The 15,423-nt window shown below is 28.2% G+C and overlaps 2 protein-coding genes across 2 annotated transcripts; both read right to left on the bottom strand.

Moving 5' to 3' along the window:
• On the bottom strand, positions 1 to 2,214 carry LOC100780661 (isoflavone 4'-O-methyltransferase). Its single transcript, XM_014766345.3, has 2 exons — positions 1,650 to 2,214; positions 1 to 615 (listed from the first exon to the last, which is right to left on the bottom strand). The coding sequence occupies exons 1-2, from the start codon at positions 1,728 to 1,730 to the stop codon at positions 343 to 345; spliced, it is 354 nt and encodes a 117-aa protein (XP_014621831.1). The 5' UTR covers positions 1,731 to 2,214; the 3' UTR covers positions 1 to 342.
• A 5,976-nt stretch (positions 2,215 to 8,190) lies between these two features.
• Positions 8,191 to 9,901, bottom strand: IOMT2 (isoflavone 4'-O-methyltransferase). The gene is made up of 2 exons (XM_014765622.3): positions 8,986 to 9,901; positions 8,191 to 8,616 (listed from the first exon to the last, which is right to left on the bottom strand). The coding sequence occupies exons 1-2, from the start codon at positions 9,778 to 9,780 to the stop codon at positions 8,314 to 8,316; spliced, it is 1,098 nt and encodes a 365-aa protein (XP_014621108.1). The 5' UTR covers positions 9,781 to 9,901; the 3' UTR covers positions 8,191 to 8,313.
• Between the last annotated feature and the right edge of the window lie 5,522 nt (positions 9,902 to 15,423).

The raw sequence follows: 15,423 nt of genomic DNA, 5'->3' as shown, positions 1-15,423 counted from the left end.
GGTTCGTAATGCACATTGTGAATTATTTCATTTTTTTAAAAATTGTAAAAATTATATAAAATTAAGGTTTAATCAATATTTTGGTCATGTAAAATACATGCCTTTTTCTTTTAAATGGTCTATATAAAGTGTTGATGTCAGGATCCTAAGATGGAAAAAATGATGCAGATTCAGCTCTTAATGTTATCAACACTGTATGTAACTATTAGGAAATTCATTTTTATCATGAAGCAATAAATACTACATTGATTTGATTCTTAACTATAAACTTATTGAATTCGTAACACACAATGATTAAAACAACTAATAAATTAAGGATAAACTTTAACAAGAGATTTGAAGTCAAACACAGGCGTAATCTTGTAGATACTGAAGCCACCGTCGTATATAATATTCTCTCATTCTTTCCTTTTCTCTCTCTTTTCCATTGAACATAGTAAGCATCACCAACTCAAAGTCCAACTTCAACTCGGTTATTTTGCGACCATCACCTGCTTCATCAATTGCTATGTCTATGATTATCACCTTTCCTCTTTTCCCTTTGCTAGAAATGGCTTCTTTGTAGTTATTCAATATCTTCAGGGAGAGTTCCTCATTCCAATCATGCAAAATCCACTGCAAAATAAATTAAAGCTATAATTAATATTACTCTTTCCCTGTTCTTATTATAAATATAGGATAAGTATAAATTAAATATGTGGCGTAATCTTTTTATAAGATCCATTCTACCATTTGCATTAATAATTTTTTAGGTTAAATATGTTTTACTACTTTAATTTTGAGACATTTTCTTTGTAATCCTCAAAATTTAAAGTTATTTTTAGTTTTTCAAATTCAAAAAATACTTTTTTTAGTCATTCCACCTTCCAGAGTCAAACATTGAATAAGTAATTCATAATTTGTGACAATATTTGAGTAACAAAATTTATTTTTCGTATATATATATATATATATATATATATATATATATATATATATATATATATATATATATATATATATATATATTAAAGTACTATTGTTAGTTAAAAAAATTGTCATAATCAAGTAAGAAAAAATTAAAAATCATTTAACTGCTTTAAAAATTACTTTCATTTTTTTATTAACTGAATTATGACAATTTCAAACTATCAAAAAATATACTTTAAAATATAAGTAGAACATCAAATTATGCGATAAAAATATCAAAAATTGTGAATATTTTATTTTTTTATTTAATTCACACTTTACATGAGGACTAAAAAAATATTTTACGAATTTGAATGACTAAAAAAATAAGTTTAGATTTGAAAAATTTAACAGAAAATGACATATTTAAAAAATTAAAAACATATTTAAGCTATGATTTCTTCATAAAAGTGCTATTCATTAAAGTAGTAAATTAATGCAAATTTCATGTTTCAACTTAAATTAATAAAATTTCTTAATATTGATAACTTACTTAATTGGACCTTATGATAAGTACTATATATACTACAAGAAAAATATGGAAAATTCATATTTACCGACCGATTTTGGCAGTAGGTGATTAGTTTTTTTTTTCTTGTAGTGCCAGAGGAATTGGGATGTACAATTAAGCTTCAGACTTTAAATGAGAGAAAATTAAAATAAACTTAATGTTGGATGAACATTAATTTATATAGACATACCTTGAGTAAAACTGCATCAGCAGAAGAGATGGAGTTGAACCTATCACCACCAACAAAGTTCAAATTTGGGGTTCCTTTCATGTTAGCCACAACCTACGGTTGGTAAAAAACAGTGCATTTCAAGTGAGGGAAGACTTCATGGATGATCCTGGTGACACCACCTGCCCCACCTCACCCATCAACAAGAGAACCTAATCCCTCTAACACATGCTTGCATTCTTTAAGTGCAAGTTTGAACATTTTAGAATCTGCAGCCATGGCATCTTGAAACAAACTTAGAACATGAGAATCCCTGTTCGTGAAGTCCTAGAAGCTCTCTCCGGTAACGCTCTTAGGAGGTGTGAGACCATACGCTTCTTCACAGTTCTGGTTCTTCTGTGTGGTTGTTTTGGTGAAGAAGTTGTTGTGTGTTAAAGGGCTGCAATTTCACGAAGTTGAGAGTCATTGAGCTCAACAAGTTGTATGCATGTTTGTACAAATGGATTATTTTGGAGTTTGTTGATTTAAATGTGTTTCTATGGACTATGGATACCTACTTATAGTGTAAAAAGTGTAAACCAATTTGTCTTGTTTTTTTTCCCCCGGAGTTTTAACCATAGAAAAGTTATTTTCGGAAAAATTAGGTGCAGAGTTAGTTTGAAACTCAAAAGTTAATTAATAGTTAAAAATTAAAAAATTAACTTATTAACTTATAATTGTTTAATTAAATTAATTTTTTGAAGTAATTAAAAAATACAAAATGATAAAAATAAAATAAATTGTTTTATTTTAAAGAAATAAAAAAATAAACATATTAAGAATAAAAATAAAAATTTAAAAATTAGAAACTAACATTTTAAAAAAAATGTTACTTGAACTGACAAATATTAGATGTTATTAAAAAAGTTTATACAAAATTTTAAACATCTAATTAATAACTTTATTTCTTTTCTATTTATCTCTTTCTATCACACTACATTATCAATCAAATTAATCAATTATTTCGCCTCTCTTTCTTTCTCTCTCAAATTATGTACAACCCAATAAAAAAAATTTATGTTTTGAGCTCGTGTTTCATACGAGAGAATACTTTTATGGGATAATAAATAAGTGGTGGAGGGAATGGGATGGCCCATTCTTCAGAATGATTGCTAGTCCAGAACGCGCACAACTGCAACAACAACAAACTACCTCTTGGTTGAAGCCTCCCACTGGATCGCTAAAGCTCAGCATCGATGCTATGCTCTTCAAAGAATTCAACAAATTTGGGGTTGGCATCTTTATTAGAGGAGATCAAGGTACCTTTGTTTCTGTTAAAACACTTCTCCTCGATGGCATACCTGAACCAGGAGAGGCAAAAGCAATAGGTCTCTTGCATGCTTTAATTTGGGCTCAAGAACTTGTCTACAAAATATCATATTTGAGCTTGACGGTAAGGTAGTTGTAGACGGGTATCTCGGTAAGTTCTACAGCAATTATAGTTTTATCTAAATGTAAAGTTATACTTTCGAGTTTTTTTATGAGTTTTATTAGGAGACAAACAAATATTCACAATTAGAAAATATGTCTTTTTGCATTGGTTATTAAAGACTTTTAACATTGGTTATTAACCGATGTTAAAATTATCGACGTTAAAATATCAATGTTAACATCGATTGTTTAAAAATTGATATTGTTTTACGAAAAAAAACATTGATTTTTATAAAAATCGATATTATTTATCACTAACAACATCGGTTTTTTAACCACAGATGTTTTTTTGAATTTTTTTAAATATCATATCTATTTTTTTTATTATCAACCTATAATTATTTATATGACAACTTATCATTCAAAGTTGTATCAAACTCATAAAATAAGTTAAATTTATAAACAAAATATACTACCAAGACATATAAACAAAAATTTACACATTAATATATCACTAAGAGTTCTAAACAAAATATACCATGCACCAAGAGTATTTATAAACAAAAATTTCCCATAAATGTGTTCAAGATGTTCCAATTCCCACAAAATATATCATCAAGACTTATAAACAAAAATTTAAATATCAATAATAATATAGTATAACGTACTTTAATTACAAACAAATTCAAACTAAAACAAAGTTAGAAGTTGCGTCTAGGAACTCAAGCTTGCAAATTTTGTGATTGTGCAAAAATACTTCGTCTATTTTCAATTTTTGCAATCTTCCTCCAATGATCATAAAAACAACCTACACTCCATAATCCCTTCCAAATTCATATGGGTGAATCCTGTAGCTTTTATAAATGAGTATATAGTACTCGGCATATCTTGCAATTAACATTAAATTCATATTAGATATGTATATAATTTTAAAATTTAACAGACAAAGGAGTGCTTAATTACTCACCAAAATATTGTAAGTCACTTTGTACTCACTCAGTAGGACTTTAAAAGTGACTGAGTTAGGAATTAGTGATACAAGGAGTGTCATTTAGGATAAGTTTTTGCTTTAAAGATGTTTTTGAAGATGGTGAGAAATAAAATAATCTGTCTAAAATGGGTCATGGTCACTTGATGATTTTCAGTGAGTCTCGTATAAATCTCTGAGTTCTGTCCATCTAACCAGTAAAGTTGGGCTCACCAGATCTTAGTTGTATGTAATAGAGTGCATAGTAGAGTGCATGTTGTCATTATTGTCTAGCAGATGCCAAGTAAGCTTTAGTTCATCCTTCCATCATACAAAAAATGACATGTTGACTTCACCATAAGACTACATTTAACAAGCAAACTAATATAAGTAGATGTGGTACATCATGTCATGTTTATTTGAGAATAATCTTAAAATTTCTAACTTGATCCATAATATGAACTGTATTGAACATTTCCTCTATTTTTTATTAATCTTCATCATTGTCTTAGCCATTTTCTTCTAGTTCTATTGATCTTCATTCATCGTTTTTAAACGCCATTTACAATATAAACATGACATTAAGTAGATTTTTTCAAACCAACTAAATCTACTAACTGACTATGCACACCATGTTCATCTAGGAGCTTATTCCATGCAACTAATATAATATTTATAGCAATGATGTCTGTACAAGTAAAATGAAGGGGTAGAAATTAAAAACCTATTAGGTAACATACTTGAAGATAATTCTATCTCTTCAACTTACATCCTAAAATTTTTTAATAGATTCACGTGTTTGTATTAGATGCTAGCTCTACATATATACAATATTTTTTTTCTAGGGTGGTCCTTTAAAAATATTGGCGGATATTGTTGTAAAAAAGTTTACACCCTAACAATCATTAATGAATCTCTTTAATTTCCAAATCTTCATCATTCACCAAACAAAATAGGTTGTCACGGTATCAAGTAAAAAAAAATCAAAGACATAATTTACTACTACTAATCACCATTGGTAGTGGTAGTGACAATGCTGGTGGTGGTTACATCACTGTTCAACCATCACCACCTACTACTAATCAGGTTCAACAATCAACTCAAGCACAATCACAGACTAAAGAAAATCGAAAAGTTTTTTAATAACTGCTAAATATGAGTTATTTTGATAATAAAAATATATTGAAAATATCTTTGAAAATATTTATTTAGCAGTTATTTTTGTATTAAATGATAAGAATTGATATTTTTCTTATGTATGACTTGCAGATATGAAAAGGAGAGATTAAAATAAAAAAAAATAAAAAAAATATCCAAAATATTATGAAATCTCAAAAAGATATGATTAAAAGCAAAATAAATCTAAAAGATATCAAAAATATCAAAAAGGAAGAACATCTTTCTATTATTTTTTAGATTTTTTAATTGACTATTTAGATAAAATATTTTAATTTGATGGAAATTATCAATGCAAAATAATATATTAATTTTTATGATAATTATTTTAAAAATCATATTAATAATTAATTATAATCAAACAATAAAATACATGATTATTAAACTCTTAGAATAAAATACAAAAATACGAATTCATCTTATTTTACTATTTATTTGAACAAACATGATTAAATGCATTAGTGAAACTGTTTTATGAGCGTTGGGATAGGTAGCACTTGGGATGGGTGTGACACTACTGTGACTCGGTGGAATGCATATGGTGAGTGTTGAATATTTTATCATGAGTCAATATTTAATTTTTACATCTCTAATTTTATATTTTTAATGATTTCCTCGCATACAAGAAAATATGTATATTTCTTTCTAGTGGTGACTGATGGGAATTTGACTTGACTAATTCCATTAAAATATTTTGATTTAGAATTACATACTCTTTTAAATAATTTTTATTATTGATTAAAATTTCTTGGGAATGTTTTATTTATATAATGAGTTTTTTAATTTTATATTTTAAAAAAATTCTAATTAATAATAGTGTATGTTAATTAAAATTTAAATTCATTCATAATAGACATGATTATTTCAAATAATTAAAATTCTAATTAAAAAAATACAAATGAATTAAAATTTAAATTCATTCATAATTATTTCAAATATCTTTTATGATTATTTATAATTTTGTCATCATATTTTTTTAGTCATAAAAATTAAACACAGTACCACAAGATTTACTAATAGGCATGCTTCTTGAGTCGTGAGTCTAAAGTCAACAACACATAATTGGTTGACCAAGTCTAAAGTTATGAAGTTAGACCAAAGCAGCTTGAAATTACTCACAAAATCTAATTCGGTTGATTTGATTGAGAAAAAAATATATGAATTATTATATTTTTATAATAATTTTATTCTTAGGAATAAAAAAAAAATATCTTAAAACTTGAAAGCTACATATCATATCACACTGGACACTGCCCAGAATTTATCATATTTGAAATTTTATCACACATTGCTGCTGCAGTCAATTAAACAAGAATTATTGGCCTATTTCCCATTGGGTAAGAATAATATTTATATTATTTATTTATTAGGATACAGTCCAAACATCTACCAGAGGAGGGTGGACTGGACTGGTTTTCATGTCGGTTGGTACACCACAGCCATTTGGCTTTCCAAGGTCCATGGACGCTGGAAAACCTACACAACGTGAATGACAATGTCTTGAATGGATACACACCTAACATGCATGAACAAAAAGTAAGAAAAAGAAAATTAAATCAACTCATCCAGTTATAAGCTTTTTAATATTTCCATGAAAAGCAAATATCCACGTCTTACTATATGACTTGTAAATCAAATAGAATATAAAATGTGACCTTTTTGAAAAAATAGCTATATTAAAAAAAATATTTTTCAATATTAACATATTCCCAAATTTAATGTTCAAGAAATAACTACCCAATAGTCAAAATGAACAAGCCCCACATCACTTTTTATTTTTTATTTTTTGGATATTGTGAATAGTCTTTGTGAACCGGCTAAGCGGCAGTTTGCTTATATTAACTGTCTCTTAATAAAAATTGTGCCGGTAGGATGTGTTAATTTATTTATATGTATTTTGTGGTAATTAATGCAACGATAACAAAGCAAAAGAAGCAAACAAAATGCTAAAAACCTACGTAGGGAAGTAAGCGGCATACTATATGTGTTTTTTAAACTTTAAATAAAAGTGGCCTGCAAAAGTAACATTTTTTATTTTTATTATCGTATGTGTGTCTCACTTGCAAATGTCGTGGTACTAATCATTATTAGGGACCAGCCACAGGCTGTCGTTTTCCTATCATATTGGCATATCATTTTTAAACAAAGAGTGGTTAAAATTCGTAAAAATATATTCTAACATATTCAAATAAACAAGGTATAAATATGTTGCAAGTATTTTAATGTAAAATAATATTTTTAGTATTTTTTTTCACTTAATTAGTCGCTACTTTTCTTTTTACAACGAACATATATGTAATGCGTGATTGCCTAGGGGATTTTATACGGCGGACGTTGTTCTAAACATTTTTTTTAACTGATACGTTGTTCTAAACATTTTTTTTACTGATACGTTGTTCTAAACTTTCCACGTCAAAATCTAAATTTACGTAAAGCTATATGGAGTGGCTTCCATATGAGGAATGGAGTATCGCATCACAGAATTCAATCCAAGCATACTAGTAAATTAAAAGTTTTGAAAAAAAATCAATAAATTTTCATTACGTATAGTTTAAATATAACGTAGTAGAGTTCATACTGAAATGTTGTCAATTGTGAGAGGATCACATCACACTCGGTAAACTATTTTCATTTCTGTAATTCCTTAAAACATTGTTTTGAAACCTTGGAATTAAAATTGAACTTTCCGAGCAATTAGGATAACTGCATAAGCTTATTTTTCATTCCTTTGGGTTTTGAGAGGGAAACCGAATATTTTCCCCACTTGGTAACAATATAAGCTTGGGAATTAAATTCAATCTTAATACTCTTTTTATATAATTTTATTTGTCATTTTGGTTTTATTTTTCCTGTCATTTTACAAGATCAATAAATTAAAGTATTAAATATTTTTCTATTATACTCTTAATTATTTATTGTTAAGTGGGAAAAAAGGTATGAGTTTGAGATAATTGAATCAATATAAAAGACAAAAGAAATATTGAAAATATCATATAATATTTTTTAATATAAAGTCTAATTATTTTTATTTATATTGTATCGAAGCTTTAAACATAAAAGAACAGATTAGGAAAATGCTTTAACAAGATGAAACCGTAGTACACAACGATTACAACAGCTTCTAATAATAAATTAAGGATAAACTTCAATGAGAGATTTGAATCCACATATGGGAATAATTTTGTAGTTGCTGAATCCTGCCTCGTAAATTAGTTTCTCCCACTCTTTCTTTTCTCTTTCTTTTCCATTAAACATAGTCAACATCACTAAATCATAGTCTAGCTTCAATTCAGTCATTTCGCGATCATCACCTACTTCATCAATTGCTATGTCTATAATTATAACCTTTCCTTCTTTCCCTTTCCCTGAAATAGCTTCTTTGCAGTTCTTCAATATCTTCACAGAGAGTTCATCGTTCCAATCATGCAGAACCCACTGCAACACAATTGAGAATTCCAACTCTAAGTAATATATTCACACAAAAATTAAATTAATATCCATCTTAATTTATTTTAACTTTTATACAGGGCTAATTTTCTTTTCGTTCAAATGGGTATGAATTGTAATCACAGTATAGGTTTTGCACCATCCTTAACACCGTAATTAAAGTTTTTTTGGTTCTTCAGTCGGATTTCCAATTATCTTCACAAGAATATATTCTTTAAAAATCAAATATAGATCCTCTCCTTACAAACTTAGAGTGTAACTACACACATTGTTGACAACAAACTTTTTTTAAAACCATGTTTATATCCTAATTCCTAGACTAGAAAAAATGGAAAAATTAATTAAATCAAATTATACCTTGAGTAAAACTGCATCGGCAGAGGGGATGGACTTGAACATATCTCCACCAACAAAGTTCAAATTTTCGTTTCCAGTTAAATTAGCCACAACCTGTGGTTGGTCAAACACAGTGCATTTCAAGTGAGGGAAGGTTTCACTGATGAGTCTTGTGACAACACCAGTTCCACCACCCACATCGACGAGGGAACCCAATCCCTCGAACACATGCTTGCATTCCTCGAGTGCAAGTTTGAACACCTTAGAATCTGCAGCCATGGCATCTTGAAACATACCCAGCGTGTCAGATTCAGTGGTTTTGTTGAGAAAGTCCCAGAAACTCTCCCCAGTTGCACTCTCATACAGTGTCAGTTCCTTATCCTCACTGAACCATTTCTTGGAGGAATGCCACATGTCAAGGGAGCTCGAATGAAGAGCTCCCTTCACAATAGGCGCCAAACATATTGACTTGTTTCTTATTAGAAGCTTCGAAGGAGGAGTAAGAGCATACGCTATTTCTTCTCCTCCTTCTACACCGTTCTTTGACGGCAATATTGTTTTTGCAAAGAACCCATTGTGCGTTAAAAGGCGGAGAAAGCGTTGGAGGACACTCACTTTTGAAGGGTGCAATTTGAGAGCTGAGGATAACTCGGAAATAGTCATGGGTTTTCCGTGGCTATGGATTACGTCTGCTATGCCTAATTCCATAGCAGACTTAAGAGCCATGGAACTCACAAAGTTGTATACGTGTTTGTACAAATGAATTTGAGCATGATGCAGTTCACTCTCTTCAGTGCTGTTGCCACAGAAAACCATTTTTTTTTTCTCTTGTTTTTTCTTTTGAACTAAATAGTTGAGTGAGTGGTTTTCGAAGGATATATGGATGTGTGTAAAGTGTGAAGTGGTGTTGGGGTTTTATAGGTTTCAATTCATGTGCAGTACAGAAGCTATAAGGAAAATAAATAAATAAATAAACTAAAAGTTTCTAAGAGCATGCATGGCCTTAGTACTTGGGCAGGGTAGGTGAGACAATTGGGGTAGGTCTGGCTGGGTGAGCGTGCTTGCACTCTTTCACCATCTGTCAACATTTGATTTTTACACCACTGATTGATTTTGTAAAACTATACATCTTTGAAATTTCTAGTAATGAAAGGTGGGGAGAGTGGTGTGTCTCATTGGAATTGACCATCAAAATATTCCGTTTTTGGTTGTGTGGAATTAGTCAATTAGTGAACCTTTTTTTGTTATTGGATGCAAATCAAACTAACAAGATTAATCAAGTTTAGGTTAGGTCAATCAAGTTTGAAAAGCTTAAATGTTTTTTTTAGAATTGCAAATAGTAAATAAATGTAAAAAATATATAAATAAAAATATTACATTATTAAGTTGAGTTATTAGGTTTGTGAGTTTAAAAATTAAGAAATCTTACTTAAACCAAAATCATTTTTGTTTGAACGAGTCAAATCACGTTTAATGCAAATAACTCAACTTAAAATTCAAAATAATATATTTGAATTCTATCAGATTTGATTGGATTCACAAGCAATCGAAACCTCTAAAGACCCGTACATCTTGAAGAGGGTAAAATGAATGAGAAAATAATATGAAAACAAAGAAAAATACTACTTTCCATCATAACTTTTCAATGTATATATAATTTTGTCGTCATTCTTCTCCTCATACAAATTTATATAACGTTATTTGTTTTCTCTTTCTTTTTTCATAAACTTAATCACTTTCAGAATCTGTTTGGTAGTAATAAAATAAAAAATAAATGGGAAATCTGGGTTAATTATTTGGTAGAAGAGAAATAGGGAAAAGAGAAAAACAAAAAAATAGTGAGAGCTACATATTTTTATTTCTTCACAAAAAAACTATGCAGAAATAAACAGTACATGCACTGTGTATTTGGCCTCTAATAGTGATTTTTAGCATTTTCTGATTGTAAAAAAAAAAGAAAACAAAATTTATATTAAAAGTTTTACAGAATCATTCAATCATAATCTACATCTATATTAAGTTTATTTACTTTTTCTAAATAATTATCTCAAAACAATTGAAACAATAATTTTTAATTAAATAACAGTGTAAAATTTAATACATAGACATTAAACTATTAAAAATATTAGAAACAAATATTAAAAAAAGTTCCTTTTAAAAAAAGAATATTATCTATAAAAAGAATATATTTTTTTCTTTCCTATTTCTTTTGTACTTCTCGAAAAAAAAAACACCGTAGAAAACATTCTATTTCTGACTATTTCCATATACTTTTTTCTTTCTTCCCAATTTTTATTAATTTTATTTCTTTCTCTCCTACTAAAAATCGTAATGGTAAATTTAAAGTGCAAGTTAGTGTACCACATGCTTCTTGCACCTTCTAAATATACATTTAGATTAAATTAATTAATTTGTAGGTCACACATTATATTTAATTTTTTCTCTCTCTGAATTTGTAATTTTAATAAATTTTAACCAATTAAAGAAAATATATTCCTAACAAATACTCTTCTCTTTTTAATTAGGTCCCTGAATTTCTATTGTTTTTTTAATTTGATGCCGATGGTTAAATCCATTAACAATACAGAGCCCGTTAAAAAATTAAAAAATATATTCAAGGATGCAATTGAAAAAATAATTGATGGACCTAATTGAATTTTTTTAAAAAAAAACTTGAAGGACATACTAAATGATTGAGATTCATGGTTCTCTTCTCAAAGCCTATGTAGATTACTTCTAACAACCACTGGTAGATATGATGTGCTCCTAAGTCTTGAGTCAATGAGTCAACTCCAGAGCATCTCGGCCGCCGCATGCTTTTCTTTGAATAGAATTTCCAGTTTCCACCACAACTCACTCTTTTGAAATTTTATCACGCATTGCTGTTGTAGTCAATCAAACATGAATTTGTGGCCTAGCTAATAGGTTCCAAAGATTGGTTTCATAATATTTGACTATAAGAATATCTTGTTTTTAGGATCAAACCAAAGTAATGGAATACTTGAAATACTATTCTTGTATTTTTTATAATTAAATATAAAGAATTGTAATTAAAATATAAAAATAAAAAAGTATATAATATTTTTTAAAAGCAAAGAGTATAGAATATTAAAATAAACTTAGTATATAATATATTTTTTCTTTGATTACAGTGTCGTATTTTAAAAGTTGTAAAATTATTTTTTTTACTAACAGATATTAATTATTAATTATTTATTAACAGAAAAATGGAAATTACATTTTTTTTCTCTTCCTTTTCTGTCTACCACGTACATCTCACTCAACTGGCACAGAGTTTTATGAATAACATTTATTTATTTGTTTTACGTAGATTCGCCGATGCTTATAATTGTCATCATATAGAGGAAGTTGGATTGGCAGTGGCGCATGGCACACCACGTTCACATATCTTTCGCTTTCAAGTTTCAGCGGTCCATGGATCCCCGAAAACGTACATAACGTGAATAGAGGCAAAATCGAAACTTCATTCTTTCTAGAGGTGTGAAAACGGGTTAGCCTAACACACATGGGCTGACCTACAAAAGGTTGAATTAAAAATGGGTTAGACCAGTTTGGCTCACTTTTGTTTGGACTAACAAAATGTTAGCGTTGTAAAAAAAAAATTATTTTAAACAACTTAAAATAAAATTCAATATAAAAATCAAATTAAATTAATTTCAAACATTTAATATTAAAGTGATTAAAGTCTTCAAAATAAATATTTAACATTAAGATAATTAACATTTAAATGTCATCAAAAATAAACTTTTAAACTATTGAAATTAAATATTAGAGTCATGGACCGTGAAAACTAGAATAACTTCTTCTTCTTTCTCAGCATCACCATTAATTTCATCTACAAAGACAAAAAAAATAATATCATTAATAAGTCAAATAAATAAAACAGCACACCAATAACAAACTAAAAATTATGAAAAAAAGAAATGTAAATTACCAATATCTTCAAAACCATTTATCCAATTTTGGGTTAAAATTAGTGTTTGAACATTGGAAGGGAGAAGACTAGCGCAATACGTGTTTAACACACAAGTACTAATGTTAACTGCCGATTCACTAGCAACAATTGTTATAAGAATGCTTAACATCTCACATGCCAATCTACAAAGATTTGAATAGCGTTCTTGACCGTCCTTCCAATAACTCAAAATATCCAACTTAGAAAAAAACTTTGACTCGAACGGTGTTTCAGCCAAATAAAAATCTAATTCAGACTTGTCATTGACATTAACATTTTTGGCTCACATAATTAATATATTCCGATGACAATATAAAAGAAAAATTAAATTAAATAAATTCAATCATAAAATAATTAAATAATTAAACAAAAGAAAAAACTAGCATATTATATGCATCATCCATCTCTGATTTTCTTTTATACTGAAATACCACGTTCACATATCTTTCGCTTTCAAGTTTCAGCAGTCCATGGATCCCCGAAAACGTACATAACGTGAATAGAGGCAAATCCGAAACTCCATTCTTCTTTTTCCTTATAATTTTTAATAATTAAAAATAAAAACAAAAATCAATCATGGGTGAATAATAAAGGCATAAAGAGAACATTTAAATTATGAGAAAATATTAGAAAGTAGAATAGTTTTATATTTTTAATAAATATTATAAAAATGTAATTATTTAACATTTAATTTTTTCAAGTGTGTTGTTGGACTGTATAATTAATTTGAAGGCACGCACGCACCATCATATTTCCTGGGAAAAAATCTGACGCCCTTCGCATCCAATTGTAATTTGAAGCGAGAAGATTAGATGGAGACAAGGAAGAAAAGGCAAACTTCTAATGGATACCATTAAAAAACTCAAGTTTGTTATCTCTATCTTCTCTAGACAAATTTTAAAGCCAACATAGAAAAAAGGTTTACAAAAATTAGAAGAAAAATATTCTGATATGGAGAAAGAGACAATGAAAATAGAGCCAGCAACGGTAACTATCTTAGTTTGGTTTTGGTGAATGATGTGTGATTATTTTTTCTTATTTTTTAATCTTTTTTATCACTATTTTAATTATTAATTAGTCTTAATTGTCAAATTAATTATGCAGTTTTATCATTTGTGTGTACTTGACTAATTTTGTGCTTTTAGTTTGATTTCAGGAAAATTATAAGCAATTGGGCTTGGATCAAGAATTGGACTGAACCGGCTTAGACATGAAGATAACAAGACAATTTTATTTTATCAAATCTTATTTTATCCAGATTTTATTTCATCTAGGACTTGAGAGACCTAAAATAAATTTAAGGATGAGACATTTTATTTACTCATAAAATAGTTTAGTAAAATTATCATTATTTTATTTAAAATTAATTTTTTTTCGGACTTTTCAGAATTAGAATGGAATCGGAAGAGAATAAAGAGAATAGAAATAAAAGAAAAACTTTTGGATTTCTTTAACTATTAACTATTAAATCTCTTTTTTCTAAATAAAGTTATGATATTGATGAAGAGTTATTGTTCATTAATTGTTACTTATGGTACTAATAAAAAGATTAACAGTTACTTATAATATTTTAATTAAAATTTATTTTCAAATATAATTTTACAATAAATTTTTTGAGGTATATTAGTACTAAAAAAAAAGTTAGGACCTCTTTTTTGGGAGGTCTAAAACCCTTGCTTGAGCTGCTTGAGCCTTAAACCGACCCTGGAGCAACATATGATTGTTTGTCTCGCTATCATTCAAGGTTATGTAAGCAAAATCTATTAAAAAACAAAGAAAGTGGAAGAGAAATTAACAACACGCATTTGAGATAGGTTTGAAGACCCACTTTAGTAAATAGAACTTAAAGAAAAAAAAAATCCACAATTGCAATATTTAAGAGACCAATCAAATAATATATTTGTTTAGACATACGTAATTAATTGTTCTTGATTGAATTATTTCTTTGGTTTGATTAATATTTTGCATATAACAAAAAGTTGAAATAAAGACAAAAGTAATTGTTTTTTAAAATTAAATCAAATTAAAGATTTTTGTAAATGTATGAATACATGATTTTGATGATGCCAAAGAAGAATCAAGCAAGGTTGCTTCAAAGGACAAACATTGTTTCAAGATTAATACAAGGTTGTTTCAACAAACAAAGCATTGCTTCAAGAAGATCAAGCCCTGCCTGGTAATCGATTACCAGACGACAATTATGAAAAACAACTTTTAAAAAGGGTTTTGAATTTAAATTTTTAATCATGTAATCGATTACCAGATGTTTGTAATCAATTACCAGCAACGACACTTCATAAAACACATTAAAAAGTCATGACCTTTCAAAATATAACTGTGTAATTGATCACCAGAAACCTGTGATCGATTACCAGTGAATAATTTAAGAAAAAAGTTTTTTGAAAAGACAGATCTCTTCAAACCATTTTGAAAAGGCACGAAGGGCCTATATATATGTGTGTCTGATTTCAAAAAGCAAGAGA

This window comes from Glycine max, chromosome 13 (genome assembly GCF_000004515.6).
Source record: "Glycine max cultivar Williams 82 chromosome 13, Glycine_max_v4.0, whole genome shotgun sequence".
NCBI classification, from domain to species: domain Eukaryota; kingdom Viridiplantae; phylum Streptophyta; class Magnoliopsida; order Fabales; family Fabaceae; genus Glycine; species Glycine max.
This window is presented reverse-complemented; position numbering and strand designations above follow the sequence as displayed.